Source organism: Melospiza georgiana, chromosome 2 (assembly GCF_028018845.1).
Source record: "Melospiza georgiana isolate bMelGeo1 chromosome 2, bMelGeo1.pri, whole genome shotgun sequence".
Classification (NCBI taxonomy): domain Eukaryota; kingdom Metazoa; phylum Chordata; class Aves; order Passeriformes; family Passerellidae; genus Melospiza; species Melospiza georgiana.
Genome location: NC_080431.1, coordinates 56,530,663 through 56,545,207, shown reverse-complemented (window position 1 = coordinate 56,545,207; position 14,545 = coordinate 56,530,663). Strand labels below are relative to the sequence as shown.

The 14,545-nt window shown below is 40.9% G+C and overlaps 1 protein-coding gene across 4 annotated transcripts in view; it reads left to right on the top strand.

Moving 5' to 3' along the window:
* LOC131080443 (complement C4-like) overlaps positions 1-12,704 on the top strand; it is a 52,828-nt gene extending 40,124 nt beyond the window's left edge. For all 4 annotated transcript variants that reach the window (XM_058018695.1, XM_058018698.1, XM_058018696.1 and 1 more), the window contains 11 exons: positions 287-346; positions 812-905; positions 1,650-1,818; positions 3,450-3,537; positions 4,181-4,255; positions 4,876-4,984; positions 5,951-6,040; positions 6,414-6,506; positions 7,222-7,305; positions 11,091-11,223; positions 12,371-12,704. In XM_058018695.1, the coding sequence (XP_057874678.1) occupies positions 287-346; positions 812-905; positions 1,650-1,818; positions 3,450-3,537; positions 4,181-4,255; positions 4,876-4,984; positions 5,951-6,040; positions 6,414-6,506; positions 7,222-7,305; positions 11,091-11,223; positions 12,371-12,509 (1,134 nt within the window). In that variant the 3' untranslated portion in view covers positions 12,510-12,704. The remainder of the gene's footprint in view (positions 1-286; positions 347-811; positions 906-1,649; positions 1,819-3,449; positions 3,538-4,180; positions 4,256-4,875; positions 4,985-5,950; positions 6,041-6,413; positions 6,507-7,221; positions 7,306-11,090; positions 11,224-12,370) is intronic.
* Positions 12,705-14,545: the final 1,841 nt, after the last annotated feature.

Here is a 14,545-nt window from a genome sequence, read left to right as displayed (position 1 = left end):
GGGGAATAATTTGATCTTCACTGTGCCTGAAACTGTGAAAATGTGAAATCCGGGATACTGAAGTTGATAAAATGCATCTACTGGCCTAAAACAGCAGAGTAAGATTCATTAGCTCAGTTAATTTAAAATCTTGAGACATGAGGTCTCATAATTTCTTCCATAGCTGAAAGTTTTCCCTACCCAGGTCTGGGGGGTAAAGGCATAGAAGACTGTCAAGACGTCAGGAAAACAATAGACCAAATTCCAAGCACAAACTAAACATCTTCTCTTTTCCCTTGGTTTGCAGTTTGAACTTGGGAGGAAACTTGAAATATCTGTGAACGGCAAAGGAAATGGGACAATGAGTGTAAGCTGTAATTTCAAAATCCAGAGTCCAGCTGGACTTCTTTAATCTCTTTTTGAAACCCCAGTGAAAATTTACTTGACATGGCCCCAACCTTTGAGTTCCTACCTCCAAAATTTTAAAATTTGGGACCTAAATCCTGCCCTTATGGACTGTAAATTTTTCCTGTCTTTAACTTTATTAAATACATAAAATGTCAAGGGTGATAGAGGTGGCTGGAGTTTGAAAGACCTCTTTGTGGTTGGGAATGGAGAGTTATCTCAAAGGAGTCCCATATAATTTGTGAATTGCACATGGGACCTGCTTATATCTGTGACACTCCTCTGTGATCAGCCTGTGCCACTGGGGGGCTGGCCATTCTCTCCACGTTCCCATGTCCCATCCCCATGTGTTGGAGTCCTGGATGGGTAAATTCCATGTCATTTAAATGATATTTTTAGTGGCTTGCTGTTTGTGTGTTCATCTTAGATATTAAAAATGTACTGGTCACCTGAGCTGAAGAACAACACCTGCAATGATTTGGTTTTGACAGTGGAAGTGGAAGGGAGCCTTAAGTACTCTGGTGAGTGGAGGGGCAGGGGCTGGGTCTCAAAGGGGACAGGTTTGGCCAGCTGCTAATGATACTTCATTTCCAGCCTTGGAAAGTGGGAACTAATGAATGAAACAAGGGAAAGGAGAAGTCCCTGAATTCTACCCAGTCATTGTTTCATTTAGTTTATTATTCTTATCCTTAAATAGTGTAACAACTACAAGTGACTGTAGGTGCGGCAGGTGCTTAGCAGTTACGCAGATACCATTAGAAACTCTTCTTGAGAAAGGGGAGATGAGCTCCCTTCACAGAGGGGAAAGCCCTGCTCAGTTCCCTGGCTAATGAGGGACCCACCATGTGGGCTTAAAATTCTTTGAGGCAGATCTGTCATGGGTCTTTCCTATAAGCAAGAATGTGTTTTGCATCTCCTGAAGTGTGTAGTCATCATCACCTCTGCCTATGTTTGCATTGGTCTTTTTTCTGTTTGAATTGTTAACTTTTGGAGGGAGGGAATTGTCCTTTAAATATTTATGCACAGCCTAAACTCCATTCTTAGCCTGTTAATTATTCTTACTATGGTTATCCCTAGAATTCTAACTCTGAATGAATTGGAAACACTGAGACAGCGTACAGAGAACTGTTACAAAACTCACAGTGATGTGAGTTTGGAATTTATGATTGTACCAATAATAAATTCACTGGAATTTATCATTATACCAAAAAGGAGCCAAACTGCAGGCAAATTTGTTCATGGCTGACCCTGTCTCTCACCTCCAGAAGCTGAATACTCTGATGAAGACTATGCTTATGAGGACTTGACTACAGGAGGAAACAGCACTTTAGAGACGCTGTCTGAAATTGATTGGTTTGATATCCGCAGCAGAAGAAAAAGGGATCTGACCACTCGCAGCAAAACAGAATCCTTGCAATACAAAGTCTGTGTCAGGTAGGTCTGCAAGATCAGCTCCTCATTTGCTTGTAATTCTCCTTTGTCACCCTCTTCATATCCACAAACTCAGCATCCAATCTAGTAATCTCAGAGTCTGCATACACTGTAAGTGTGTGTTCTCTCTCCCATGGCAGGAGAAAAGGTTTCCAAACAATGGATGAGATTTATTTACATGGTTTATGTAGACTTCAAATGTCACTGCAGATTCTTCCCCATCAGATTCTGGGGAGACTCCAAAGCATTTGGCAGACTAAAAATTTGAAATAAATATTTTATTTAAAAAGGTAAATACAGCTGGAATGCATTAGCAACATATTTACAGAATTTCATCACTTTCTGGAGAGAGGCTGTTACTTTCTTTGTGGTCACACTGGCCTCATTAAAAAAAAAGGATGGCTAATACTATCTGGGAGAGGAGACAGATGGGATATTCTGTTGTGACAAGAAGTTGGCAAGGGCAAAGGTAGGAAAAAATAAACCCTCCTATGCAGCATAACACTGAAATACCTGTCTTTTTTCCCATTTACAGTCTGGCATTGGTCTCAGAACCACAAATTTGTGTCTTTCCTGTCTATTCTAGAGAGGAGCAGGATGGAAGAAGCTTGCTCCCCAGTAGAATTTTGGTTTTCCACTGACTTTTGTCAAAGCCTTGAAGATGGTGGTTTTATCTCCTCTTTAAAACAGTGGCATGAACAATAGCAGGGAGGACTGAAGTCACCCTAATTCCCAATTTTCACTCTCCCTCATTAAACACATATTCAGTGAATTTTTACTGGCCAAAGCATCTTCTTCCCCATTAATTGCTATGTAACATTCATCAGCTACCAGATCCACTGTTGTGCATCACTGTGCTGCTGAGTGTTAGGCTGAGGCTTAGACAGTAATGTGAAATTCCTTGTGGTTAAGACATGGGAGAAAACTGAAGGCAAGATTTACATCATCATTCCTCTTCCCTACTCTGTGGTGCATCCTTTATGGGAAATGGAGAGTGCCAAGATAAAAAGTTCTGAAGCTCCACCAAGTGAATGTAAAATATCTCATGTCAAGGCACCTGGTGTGAGTGCAGAACCACTTCATTTTCCAGCAATGACACCACTTCCTGATTTTTGAGATGGTGAAAGCTGAAAGATTGGAAATCCAATACAGATATTTAGTGGATAATTACACCAATGAGGATTTTTGCCTCGGACAGCAAAGGTGATGTAAATTTGACTTAGGAAATTAATTTATCCAAATTTTTCACAGACTATCTCTACTTTCTAAGTAATAGAGAACACATACTTTGTCAGTGCTGTTTACCTCCCTGGCTTCAACAATGCTTTTAAGGTGGGATGAACTGTCATATACAGGTGAATTTTTTCTGCCTATCAGCTCCAAGGAAAGCCTCTATGAAAATCTAAGGCAAGGCACCTGGGGTTTGGATGACCATTTGACTTGTTTAGATTACTCATTTTACCTCCTGACTCTTAATGGATTAGGCAGTTTATTTTCAAATTAAAATCCACTTGGGAAAGTTAAATGGAGCAGAAAGTTTTGCTTCACCTTTAGCAAGCTTGGAAAGCCAGACTCTTCAAAGCAACCTGGCTGTTCAGTGCAGCTGTTCACTGCTGACCATGTCCCTTATAAAGGTCCACAGGTCCCAAAGCACCAAAGATGTCCCTGGTTGATCTCACTCTGCTCAGTGGGTTGGAGCCTGACACAAGGGAGCTCGAACAGGTTAGAAGCACACTTTTCTATGCAACATTTTATAGAACCTTTAGAAAATTTTTCTTTCAAAATCTTTCCAAAAATCTACAGAAGAGACATGGGAAAACAGATAGATAGATAGATAGATAGATAGATAGATAGATAGATAGATAGATAGATAGATAGATAGATAGATTGATTTCCACTACTCTCATTCTAATAAAAATATTTGCTGAATATATAAAATAAATGCAAAGCTTGTGGTGAACAGAGTTCAGATTTCCTAGTCCCTTGTAAAAGAAATTAGGGTGAGGCTTAGCAGGGTAATAATGTGCCCTTATCATATCCTGCTGTCCCGTGGCATGCCGGGACAGGGCATCCTGGGCTTGCAGAGCAGAAGGCAAGTAGTCTTTCAGTGGTGCTTGGTGGCAGGGCACCACTGTGGCAAGGAGATGGGCACAGTGCTCTGACAATGCAGCTTCAGAGTTTGGGGTTCTGGAGCCAGCTTGGTTGAGGGAAGTTTGCTCAGTTTTGTGCTTTCAGGGACAGTCTCCTTTAGGGAGGAAGAAAGAGGGCTGAACAAAGCAAACTAGAATATGGAAGGTGGCAGCAAAGATATTCTTATTCTGCTAGGGGTTTACTCTGATTTGTTTGTTTCTTTGTTTTCCTGCAGCTGGTGACAGCTTCAGACAGGTACATTCAGCACTTTGAGTATAAGGAAGGGAAGGTTTTGCTCTACTTTGGTGAGGTAAGCAAACCCAATGATTTTCTAATCCCTGCCACTTCAGATAGCATTAGACTTTTTAGAAATCACTGCATTTTTCACTCTCCTTTACCTTTCTGTAATTTTTGTCATTTATTATTATTGAATAGCTCAGTGAAAAGACCAGGAGGATGGGAACAGAGAAAGGGAAGAAGGGAAACACACACCTTCATCTTCCACCATTCTATGTCCAAGAAGATATAGTTCATATTCAAGATTTGGCCTTTGGCCCAAGAAAAAAGAGAAATCCTCTCCCTCTCTAGCCAGAAGGGATGCTTTTCATACATGATAACAAAAGTGTTAACTGGTGGTCCTGTAATTTCCACATGGACATGACATGGCATGTCAAGGCCAAAATCCAGATAGTGATTAACAAATGTAAGCATCAGGACCCCTAGTCTCTGTATTTTTCCCAATATTTTGGATAATGACTCCACCCTACATCCACTTAAATTGCTTCACCTCTGCAGCCAAAGCAGATATCAGCATTAACTCATCTACACCACGAGAACAAGTGTTCCATAACTAGCACAGACACAAACATTGAGGAATTGACTGAGGAGAGAGAGTTTTCTCATCAAAACTGTTCTTCCTTTTTCCTCCAGCTCCCAAGTGGACCAGACCCAGATTGTGTATCATTTGGGGCAAAGCAAATCAATCCCATGGGCTTGGTTCAGCCTGCAAATGCCATCCTTTATGATTTTTACAACCCTGGTAAGGGCACAGAAAAATTATACATAACTGGTTAAAGGAGAGTGTCTCAAAAAAACCCTGAAGTCCATAGAAAGTTGATTTTTATGTAGTGTGTGAAACCATGTAATTTTGTTTAGTGATTAAAAAAAACAGCTTTGCATAACTGTCTTCCAGTTACTTCCGATAATCTAAACAGAGATCTTCTTAGGAATGGCCTAGTATTGCAAAGGTACTGAAAATGGGAACTTTAACACTCAGGAATTTTTAAATCAGATTTTCTGAGTTCCTGTTTCACATGGCGCTTTTAAGCATATTTCACTCACATTTTGTTTTGACAGACTGTGTCTTTATACATTTAAGACAGACCATGTTGGAGGGTTGACTTTTGTAGTGTGCTTGCCAGGGAAAGCAGTCTTCTTCCTCATTCAAAGAAAGGTTAAATGCAAATCATCCCCATTTGCCAAAGTTATGCAAACAATATTTGAAAATTAGGTCAAATCTCTACTTTGCCTTGACAGAGGGATCCAAGACAGTTTACACTGGGTTTAAACCACTAACTGAATATTGGTTGGTCCAATCTTCTTCTTCTGAAACAGTGCAGTGTTCACTGTTGTTCTATGGTATAAAGAGGTTTTTAAGATGGATGGTTTACAGAGGGAACAAAAAAAAAAAAGGGGAGGGTGCAGGGAGGGAAGAGTACAACTAAAAGAAATAAATACAAACAAATAAAAAAACCCTGACAACAACAACAAAATGCCCTAACAAAAATTATCCAAACTGAATGAAAATAACCAGCTGAAAGGCAGCCCTGTACTCCAGGTCCCTTAGCTGTAGGTCTTTGGGAATTGCTGATGTGCATCTGATTCCTCAGAGCTCTGCTTTCTCTGGACCAGGGAAAAGTTGGGCTGCAAACGCAGTTTGTGCTGCACTGTCCAGGCTTTTCCACCTGAGCTGTCCCCTACAAGCTGCTTTGTTCCTTGCCCACAGACAGGAGCTGCAGTGTGTTCTACAGCGCTCCCAAGCACAGTGCCATGCTCTCAAAGCTGTGCCACGCCGACGTCTGCCAGTGCGCAGAAGGTAAGGAATGGCTGCAGGGGCTGGTCTAAAAGATAGATAGTTACTTCTAGGAACAATATACATGGGAATTGTTAAGCCCAGAAAGGAGCATTAGAATTATCCTAATGTGTAATACAGTACCCATTCATCCTCTAGGATTTTCAGTATCAAGTTGATTTTTTTTTTCTCAGATATCCAGGATTTTTTGAAAGCTAAATCCAATATTTATATACACGCATGTGCATGTGTATGTAAAAACCTTCTATCGCAGCACTAAGGAAGTTGTTCTGCCATTTTATTCTCTGTTATATTGTTGTGGGAATATGGAGGTGTAAACTGAATCTGTCTACATATCCATGCCTATTGTGGTGTATCACTTTTTTCTTCCTTCCAGGTCCCTGCCCAAAACAAAAATCAACTTTCAGTAAATCATTAACACAAACCACACGCGTTAATTTTGTCTGCTACCAGCCTACTGCAGATTATGGTAAGGCGTGAAAGACAGCTGTTAATTTCAGCATCATTCATTTTAATAAATATAAACTTATTAAACTTAAACTGTGCCCAGACTTCTCCTGAACTGAGTAGGGTTTCTGTATGTGGCCAAGAGGCTGAGGAGAAATAAATGAAGGCATGTGCAGTTGTAGTCATCAGGGCAGAGAAGTGGGAAGTAAAGGCCTTGGAAAGATGCAGCAGGATGCTGGGGGCAGGAGGGGTGGGCATTATGTTACATTATGTTATTATGTTTAAAAAAAAACCATGGTGCAGTACCCCAGTCCATCACATCCCTCATGTTACAGAATGTAATAAAAGAATAGGGTTTCCATGGCATGCCATAGTTCAGTAGCTCCTTCTGCAGAGCTAGATGTATATTTTTCCCTCTGTTAATTTGCCATTCTGGCCTCTTCTTTGGATACAAAGTTGGATAAACTACTGAAGGAAAACTAGTTGTGCACCATTGGTAAGTTAGATGCTAACAGAAGGACAGGAAAGAGTGAAAACCTAACCACAGAGGAGCTTCCTTGAAAACATACAAAGAAAGGAATACAAATCTAGAGTCTCTTGATTAATAATTCCATGGTTTGTGAGTAGATGGTACACTGGCCTCTGTTCAGACACTTGGTAGAAGCACACCTGTTACTCAGTCTTTGGATGCAATTCCATGTTGCCACCTGGCATCACAGAGCTGTTGTCTGTTGCAGCATACGAGGTGGAGATCCTCAGCAGTACAAAGAAGAATGTTTTTGATTACTATGAGGCCAAAATCCACAAGATCCTTAAAGCATGTAAGTATCAAAATGTTTTACTCCTTTCATTCACCTGTAGAAACACTGGGTTGACTAAATGTTAGCCAGCATGAGCCATGCAGATGCCTTTTTCTGCCATTGAAAAGTGGGGTCAGATATATTTCTACAGCAAGCTTTCAAGAAGGCTTATTTATTGCAAGGCTTGTTTGGGGCAGCTGCCTCACTGTGCAGTTAAGCCCCAGGGTAGTTTTTTGGGTTCACGTTGTGCAGTCCCAGAGCACACAAGCTTCAAACATTTCAGATGAAAATAAACCAGAAGACACATTCCAGACTCGTTGAGTCCATGGTTACAAACTGGAGCTAGTCTAAGAAAAACCCCTCCAAACACATGCATAGTGGGGGTATTATGTCTTCTGCATCAACTATTTTGTTTTATAGACTGTTGATAGATTCTTAATTTTTGTTATGTGGACACTGCCACTGACATCTCTTCTGATACTAAATAAAGATTTGAAGTGCTTATTACTCAATTAATTATTGAGCAATTGCAGCCCTTGTGGAACAGACTAGGAGTTGTCCACAGTGACTTGCCTGAGGTCAATAAAACCAGGAAAACTTCTGGAACTTCAATTTAATAACTGTGCTAAAGAAATAGAAAGGCTTCTTTGTTGCTAGGTGCAGTGTAAAGGTTTTCACAGTTCTCAGACAATGTCCTTTTGCGAGCCTGCCATCCCAGCTGTCCCCATGTGAACTTAATCAGCAGCATCAGAGAGCACTGCTACTCTTCAGAGTCATTTCTGGGGAAGCTGTCAGGTGACACACCAGACTTCAGCTGCTGGGGTATCATGTAGTCACCAGTTTTGAGTTTGGCCGCCAGAGATTGCCTTTAAAAAGGAACTTCAAAGGTTTTGAAATCTTCCCTCTCTGGAGCAGAATAATTAATTCACTCCATCAATCTTTGCCCAGGGGCCTGGCAATGTCACACAGTATTTTATGGCACACAACTTGTGATCTGTGCCCAATGTTCAGTAAAATAAGGTCCATGCTTCCTGATTCCAGAGAGAGCATCTGACATACCCAGGGCTTTCCATATGGAGGGAAATAGTAATGTAACTAGTGGTCAAAATACTGACTATAGGAGATTATGGTATCCCAGTGGAAAGTTTTATTAATCTCTTGAGAATACCTACAGCATTTAAAGGCTTTAGGGCTCTGGGTCCAAATGTGTTTGTGCTCACAACTTGCAGGAAAGCACTGGAGCAATTCTGGGGTTTGGTAGCTGAGAGAAACATCCTTTGAATGTGAAGTTGAAGGGAAAGGATGTCTTCTATTCCCACATACTTGATAATTCCTTTTGGTTTATGCTGTCAGATGCAGCTTCTGAGCATCAGAAAGCTTTCAGCAGCTTTGGGAAGGGCTGGCAGGAGGCATAAAGACATATGGGGATGAAGAAAAGGCTAGGTGTTGCACCCAAATCAGCCTGTGACTGAACCAGTGTTATTACCTCTTGTATTCTCTGCAGCTCTTCTGAGTGAGGTTGGCCTCTATTGCCATCACCAAGTTTAGATGGTAAAATCTCAAGTTTAGTAGGGTAAAATCTCATTCTCTGGACCCTGCCATTATTTCCTTAACAACCTTTGAAGTAAAGGGTTGGTGCAGATGACAGATGGAAACACTTATTTGTGTTTGGGAGTCAGCAAAAGAGAATATTGCAGGTGTGCTTCTCAGATTACTTTGGTTATTGACAGAATTAGTGTATATGTTTTGGATGGCTAATATTTGTGCCATCCTATGAGCCCTCCAGGAGTCCTTTAGGGGAACAGTATAGCCCATACAAAGTAGCACAGAATCTTTCTTTTCCCTCTTCTTCCTCCCCTGCTGCCCTTTTTAAACTTTATTTCCCATTACAGATTCTAAAACTCTAAGAAAATATTTACCTTAAATTCCACTTGGATGCTTTGAAACACAAAATTTCAACTTTTTTTTTTTTAATTGGAGATCTTAAATTGGAAATTACATAATAACCACTCAGGGTAATGACACAAATGCTTATGATCCCATGGTCTGAATTGTATTAGGTCATTTGTGGAATATATGAACCGAGAAACACCTTGGTAATTTAAGCCAAATGAGGCATAACATCATCATTTTCTCAAGTAGTTCTAACCCATCTCTGCATTCCATGAACAAAATGAAAATTCAGGACACCATGTAGCATAGGAACAACAAAAAGGTCTTGGGTTATGTAAGAAAACCTACAGGGCTTATATTCTCACTAAAAATGCAGATGTATAAGTAACATATATTAAACTGATGCAAGTTGTACCTGGGTGTTAGATAAGGTTCTCAAAGCTAGGTTTCACAGATCAGTAGTCTATGCCAAATTCTCTGAAATCGAATTACTATTAGAATATTCTACTTCAATTTTCATTCTACTTTTAGGATTTTGATGACTAGCCTTTCCATACTTGTAATATAATAGTCTATAGTAGAGCAGATGATGCACAAGATCTGTTAACTGATAAAAAAGACTGTGGTGCAATTTATGTGTAATTTAAACTGGTTTAATATTGAATTTTTACAGGAGCTTTCAAATTATAGTTAGAAAGAGAGTAAGAAATTAGAATATTGCTGTTATTTGCTTTTTTTTTTTTCAAATGGACTTTGAAAACTGTTGTTCTAGTTAAACAACATAGTGTCCTCATGACCTGAGACTGGTCAGATGAATAAGCATCTTTTCAGCTCTCCTGTCATTGCAGGGTCTGAGCAGCCACCTCATCTGCCTTGGATGCCCACTTCTGTATTTGGCAGTGCAATTCTGAATTAATAAATTTCTGGGCCAGAATCCAGAATCTAAGTTACTTGAGCATGGAAATCACCAGGAGATTGTCCTGTGTATCAGATTCAGAAGGAAGAGCATAAAGGCTGCATTAGCAAAGTTCTGGTCAGGTGTACTAAGGAGAGTGAGATTTTAATACTGTCTGCCGCATTGTTGAGCCTCAAAATGTTTGAATTTAGTTTGTTTTAGTTTGCTATCTCTTAAGAGCACCCTGAACCTGAGCATTCTGAAATGGAAAACAGCATGTTTTCTATTTTCCTTGGCTTTTCTCTGAGACTCAAGCAAACTCCATAATGTCTAAAAGGTCCTAAGGTCTATAGGAAAACATCTCCTTCAATAATTACTGCAAACACCAAGAAAATTAAGTCAAAAGTGGCTTACTTTCTTTCTATCAGGTCACACTAAGGGAAATGTATCCTACCATAGCAGGGCCATTTATTCACTTGACTGTGGTGGTGTTCGCAGGGATCCCAGAACAAGGGAAGAGATGAGAATCTTGACTCCATGTTTCAGAAGGCTGATTTATTATTATTTATTATTATATATGAGATATATTATATTAAAAGAAAATTATATACTAAAACTATACTAAAAGAATAGAGAGAAAAGGATTTAATCAGAAGACTAGCAAAGGAAAGGAATGGAATGATAAAATCTTGTGACTGCTCACAGCCTCAACACAGGTGGCTGTCATTGGTCATCAAGTAAAAACAATTTCACATGCTGGGTAAAAAATTCTCCAAATCACATTCCAAAGCAGCAAAACATCGAGAAGCTGAAGCTTCCCAGCTTCTCAGAAGAAAAAGATCCTAACAAAAGGATTTTTCAGAAAATATGTCTGTGACACCTGACAAGCCCAATTCCAAAGCGGAACATCACCTTGGCTTAGCAGTGTAGCAAATGACCACAGGGGGTTGTGTCCTGTGGGTTACAGTTCTTCTCTCTGTTAGAAAAGTTCATGGGGTTTTCTGTTCTTGTCCCACAGCTGCAGATGAAAGCATCCAAGTGGGTGAGCACCGACAGTTCCTATCACGCTCCATGTGCCAGTTAAACATTGTCCCTGGCAAACGCTACCTCCTCATGGGCAGAGATGGGCAAACTGTGGATTGCAACAACAAGTAAGTGCAAAACGGTCCCTGGGCAGCAGCAGCTGCTATCCTGGACCATAAACCCAGAGGATACTCAGTTTATTAGAATACCTCCAGAAAGTAAAGGCAAAAAAAAGCATCAAATTTCTCAGGGGATGATTCTGCTGCATTTACTAAAATGCAAAGTGTTCCACTCTATAGGCAAAAGCAGAGCTCTGGGGAGGAGCTGAGCCATCCAATTCTATTGGCTCATGGATCTGTGGTTCCCAGACCTCTCAGGATCAAATCTGGCCCTGGTTCCCCTGGGTTAAAAACTCACAGCTGGAAAAGGGCAATGGGATAAGCTACCCAGTCCATCTGTTGCAGATGCCTTAAACAGCTCCTGTGTTTGCAGAAGAAATGTGTGGGACCATGACTAAGAGCAGCTCCCAAGGTTGCTGTTACACCATGCATGTGGGTAGCATATTCTTGTCATTTCTCACTGTCACACTTTAATGAATAAAAGGGAATTTATCTGAGTGGGAATTTAGTATGACATTCTCAAATATTCAGGGAGGAAGACTTCATAAATGTTTCCTTTCCCTGCACAGAACTAGACAAAGGTAATGCCTCTGAAAGCTTCTAGGGAGGAGATCTCCATCAAGGTGTGAGCACCACTTCCTAAAAACCTTAAAAACTCCCATTCCCATCTCTATATGATGCCAAATTGAGTGCCTGGGTCAGTGGCCTGCTTCAAAAAAAAGCCTGATAGATACTGGGGTGTCCTTGCAGAGGTTTAATCTCCAACATCTTCTCCAGTTCAGGCATGAAATACTGGAAGTTACACAGCTTCTAATGGGTACACTCTGTTGGAACTAAACTTCCCTTCACTGTCCCACTGGTGTGCACTTGGGCTTTTTGTGTCATTCTGGAAACTCTAACAGAAACTCAGCTCAAGCTTACCTGACATACTCAACACACAAGTACAGCCAGGTCTGTCCTAGCTTGGCACTGACACATACCAGATTTTCATCGAAGCTCAGTTAACCTGCTGGTGAAGACAAGTTTCTTGGCTAGTATAACTCTTGATTTCAGAGATGCCTCTCTGGAGGGATGAGTAGATCAGGGATTAAACTTTCCCATTGCTCCATGTCAGGAATAATGACTAACCTTCTTTACCTGTCCCATTTTTCCTCAGGATGCAATACTTACTTGATGCACAAGCCTGGGTGGAGAAAATCCCGGAGGGCAGCGAGTGCCGCAGCACTCTGCGCCGACAGAGCTGTGCTCACCTGCAGGACTTCCTGAGCACCTCTGACAGCCTGTGCCATATCTGAACAACGGCTCTGACCCCCACATCTCTCTGGGGCTGCAGCTCACCTTCTGCCAGAATTCCTCCTGCAAAGCCTGTGCATACCAGTGGCACCTGAAACATGGCAGGGCTGCTTGCATTGCTGTTTCATTGATTGGGGTGTGAAGCATCCTCTTGTGGGTGTGTGTGTGGGTAATATAATAAAAATGCAGTTCCTCTACTAGATACTGTGCTTATTGTACCTGACACTGGGGAAGAGAGAGCATGAGTTTGTCTCTGTGAGCTATTCTACAACAGTGCAATTTTCCTGCAGAGAGTCAAAAGAAAAACACATTGTGCATTGTCTGAATAATTCCTGCAGTCCTGGGCAAAGAAAAAAATATTTTAAAAAAGACAAAGACATTTTTCATGGGTCAAAAAGAAAACTGGGTCTTCATGGGCTTACCTGTGTTACACTGCTGCTGAAAGAGTAGAGATATCAACACTCATGCTTAACACAGCAGCTGGTTTCTGGCTGTAATTGTGAGTCCTGCTGAACCCATGGCTGTATTCCATACACTTTTAAAGCTGCAACTAGGAGTGGTATGCTGTGCCTGCCCTGTGCTGGACTCTTCCACAGGCAGTCTTCCACAGGCTTGTTAGGCTGGTAGCTCACTGAGGGCACAGAATTGCTTTTAATTGCTCTCTGTACCCACATGTCTTTTAAGCTTTTCTTTTTCTTGAGTTTAACTCAAAACTGCTCTTTTCTTGGGATAAGAAAAAGTCTGTGGAAAATGTTTTGGTAACACTAATAAGCAGATGACTTTCAAGCACAGGTTTTGCTTCTTTAGCTTGCCAGCAAAATGCCATTTGGCAGTCATGTCTGAAGCAGAGAAGAACTGTGTAGGTCACCATCCTCACATGCTCATACCACTATTTGTGCCAGCAGCTACTGAGCACAAACATTTGCCACCTGGACTGCTTGTGCTACACTGCAGTAAAAATAAGAAGGGCCTGTGTCAATGATATGATGATTAGTAGATCCATGCTGAGGTGGTTAATTTGGAGTCAAATGATGTTACTGATAGAAAGGGCAACAGTGATGCTCATGTGGCCAAGACATTACACTGCAGCAGTACCCACCAAAACAGCTCCATCACCAGAAATTTCAGATTCACAGAAGGCAGTTCATTGCCTTGTGCCTGAACTGAGAACTGAACAGCTATCTTTGAATGCTGCGAACTCAAACTTAGCATCAGCAACATCTGGATATCAGCAACATCTTCCTCTCAGATGCCAAGCATTACATGGATGGAGGGTAGGGAAGGCTCATTTCAGGAAAAACCTCAATGATTGCTTCATGACATATGTAAAGGAAGATAAGAAACGTACTGAAGGTGTAAGACAGACACTTAAATTGACAGAGGACCTTGAGGTTTGCCCAAGCTTTCACATTTATGAAATTTGATTGTAATGCCTGGTCATACATTCTCTTTATTACACAGCTTATATAAATGTCAGTGATATGGCAAAATACAGCTGAGGTCAGTAAAGCAAGTACTAATTTCTATTAATATAAGATAAAGAATAGGTTGTTGCACTGACATACCCATTATCCAGTAATTCTGCCAATATTTATGAAAGAATACCTCTAAGGTTAAGAGCCAAATCCTTCCTTTCCACTCCACAAGGCTTGAGTTAAAACCAGTGTCTGACCCTTCTGCTGTGTGGAGTATATCAACAGCTCAGAAGTTCTTGCCTGGCAAACAAATCACCAAATAATTGCAACACTCAAGACTCTGTAAACTCGTGGTGAAAACATCTTTAAAATTTTATATCAGATCTAACATACATTTTACATATTTTCTTCCATTTTACTTGCAGGTGAGTCTAGGCTGGAACTGCTTAGTGTCTGAACGTTGCAAATGCAGTCTCAATGTGGGAGCTGTGTGTGACTATTAAAGTTATTTTGGGGGCAGAGGTAATAAACATGATTCTACCTCAACTTTGCCAATTGGGTCCCCTTTGCTTCCTAGGAAAACCTTTAAATATCTTGGCCTAGGATCTAGCATAGAGCAATCT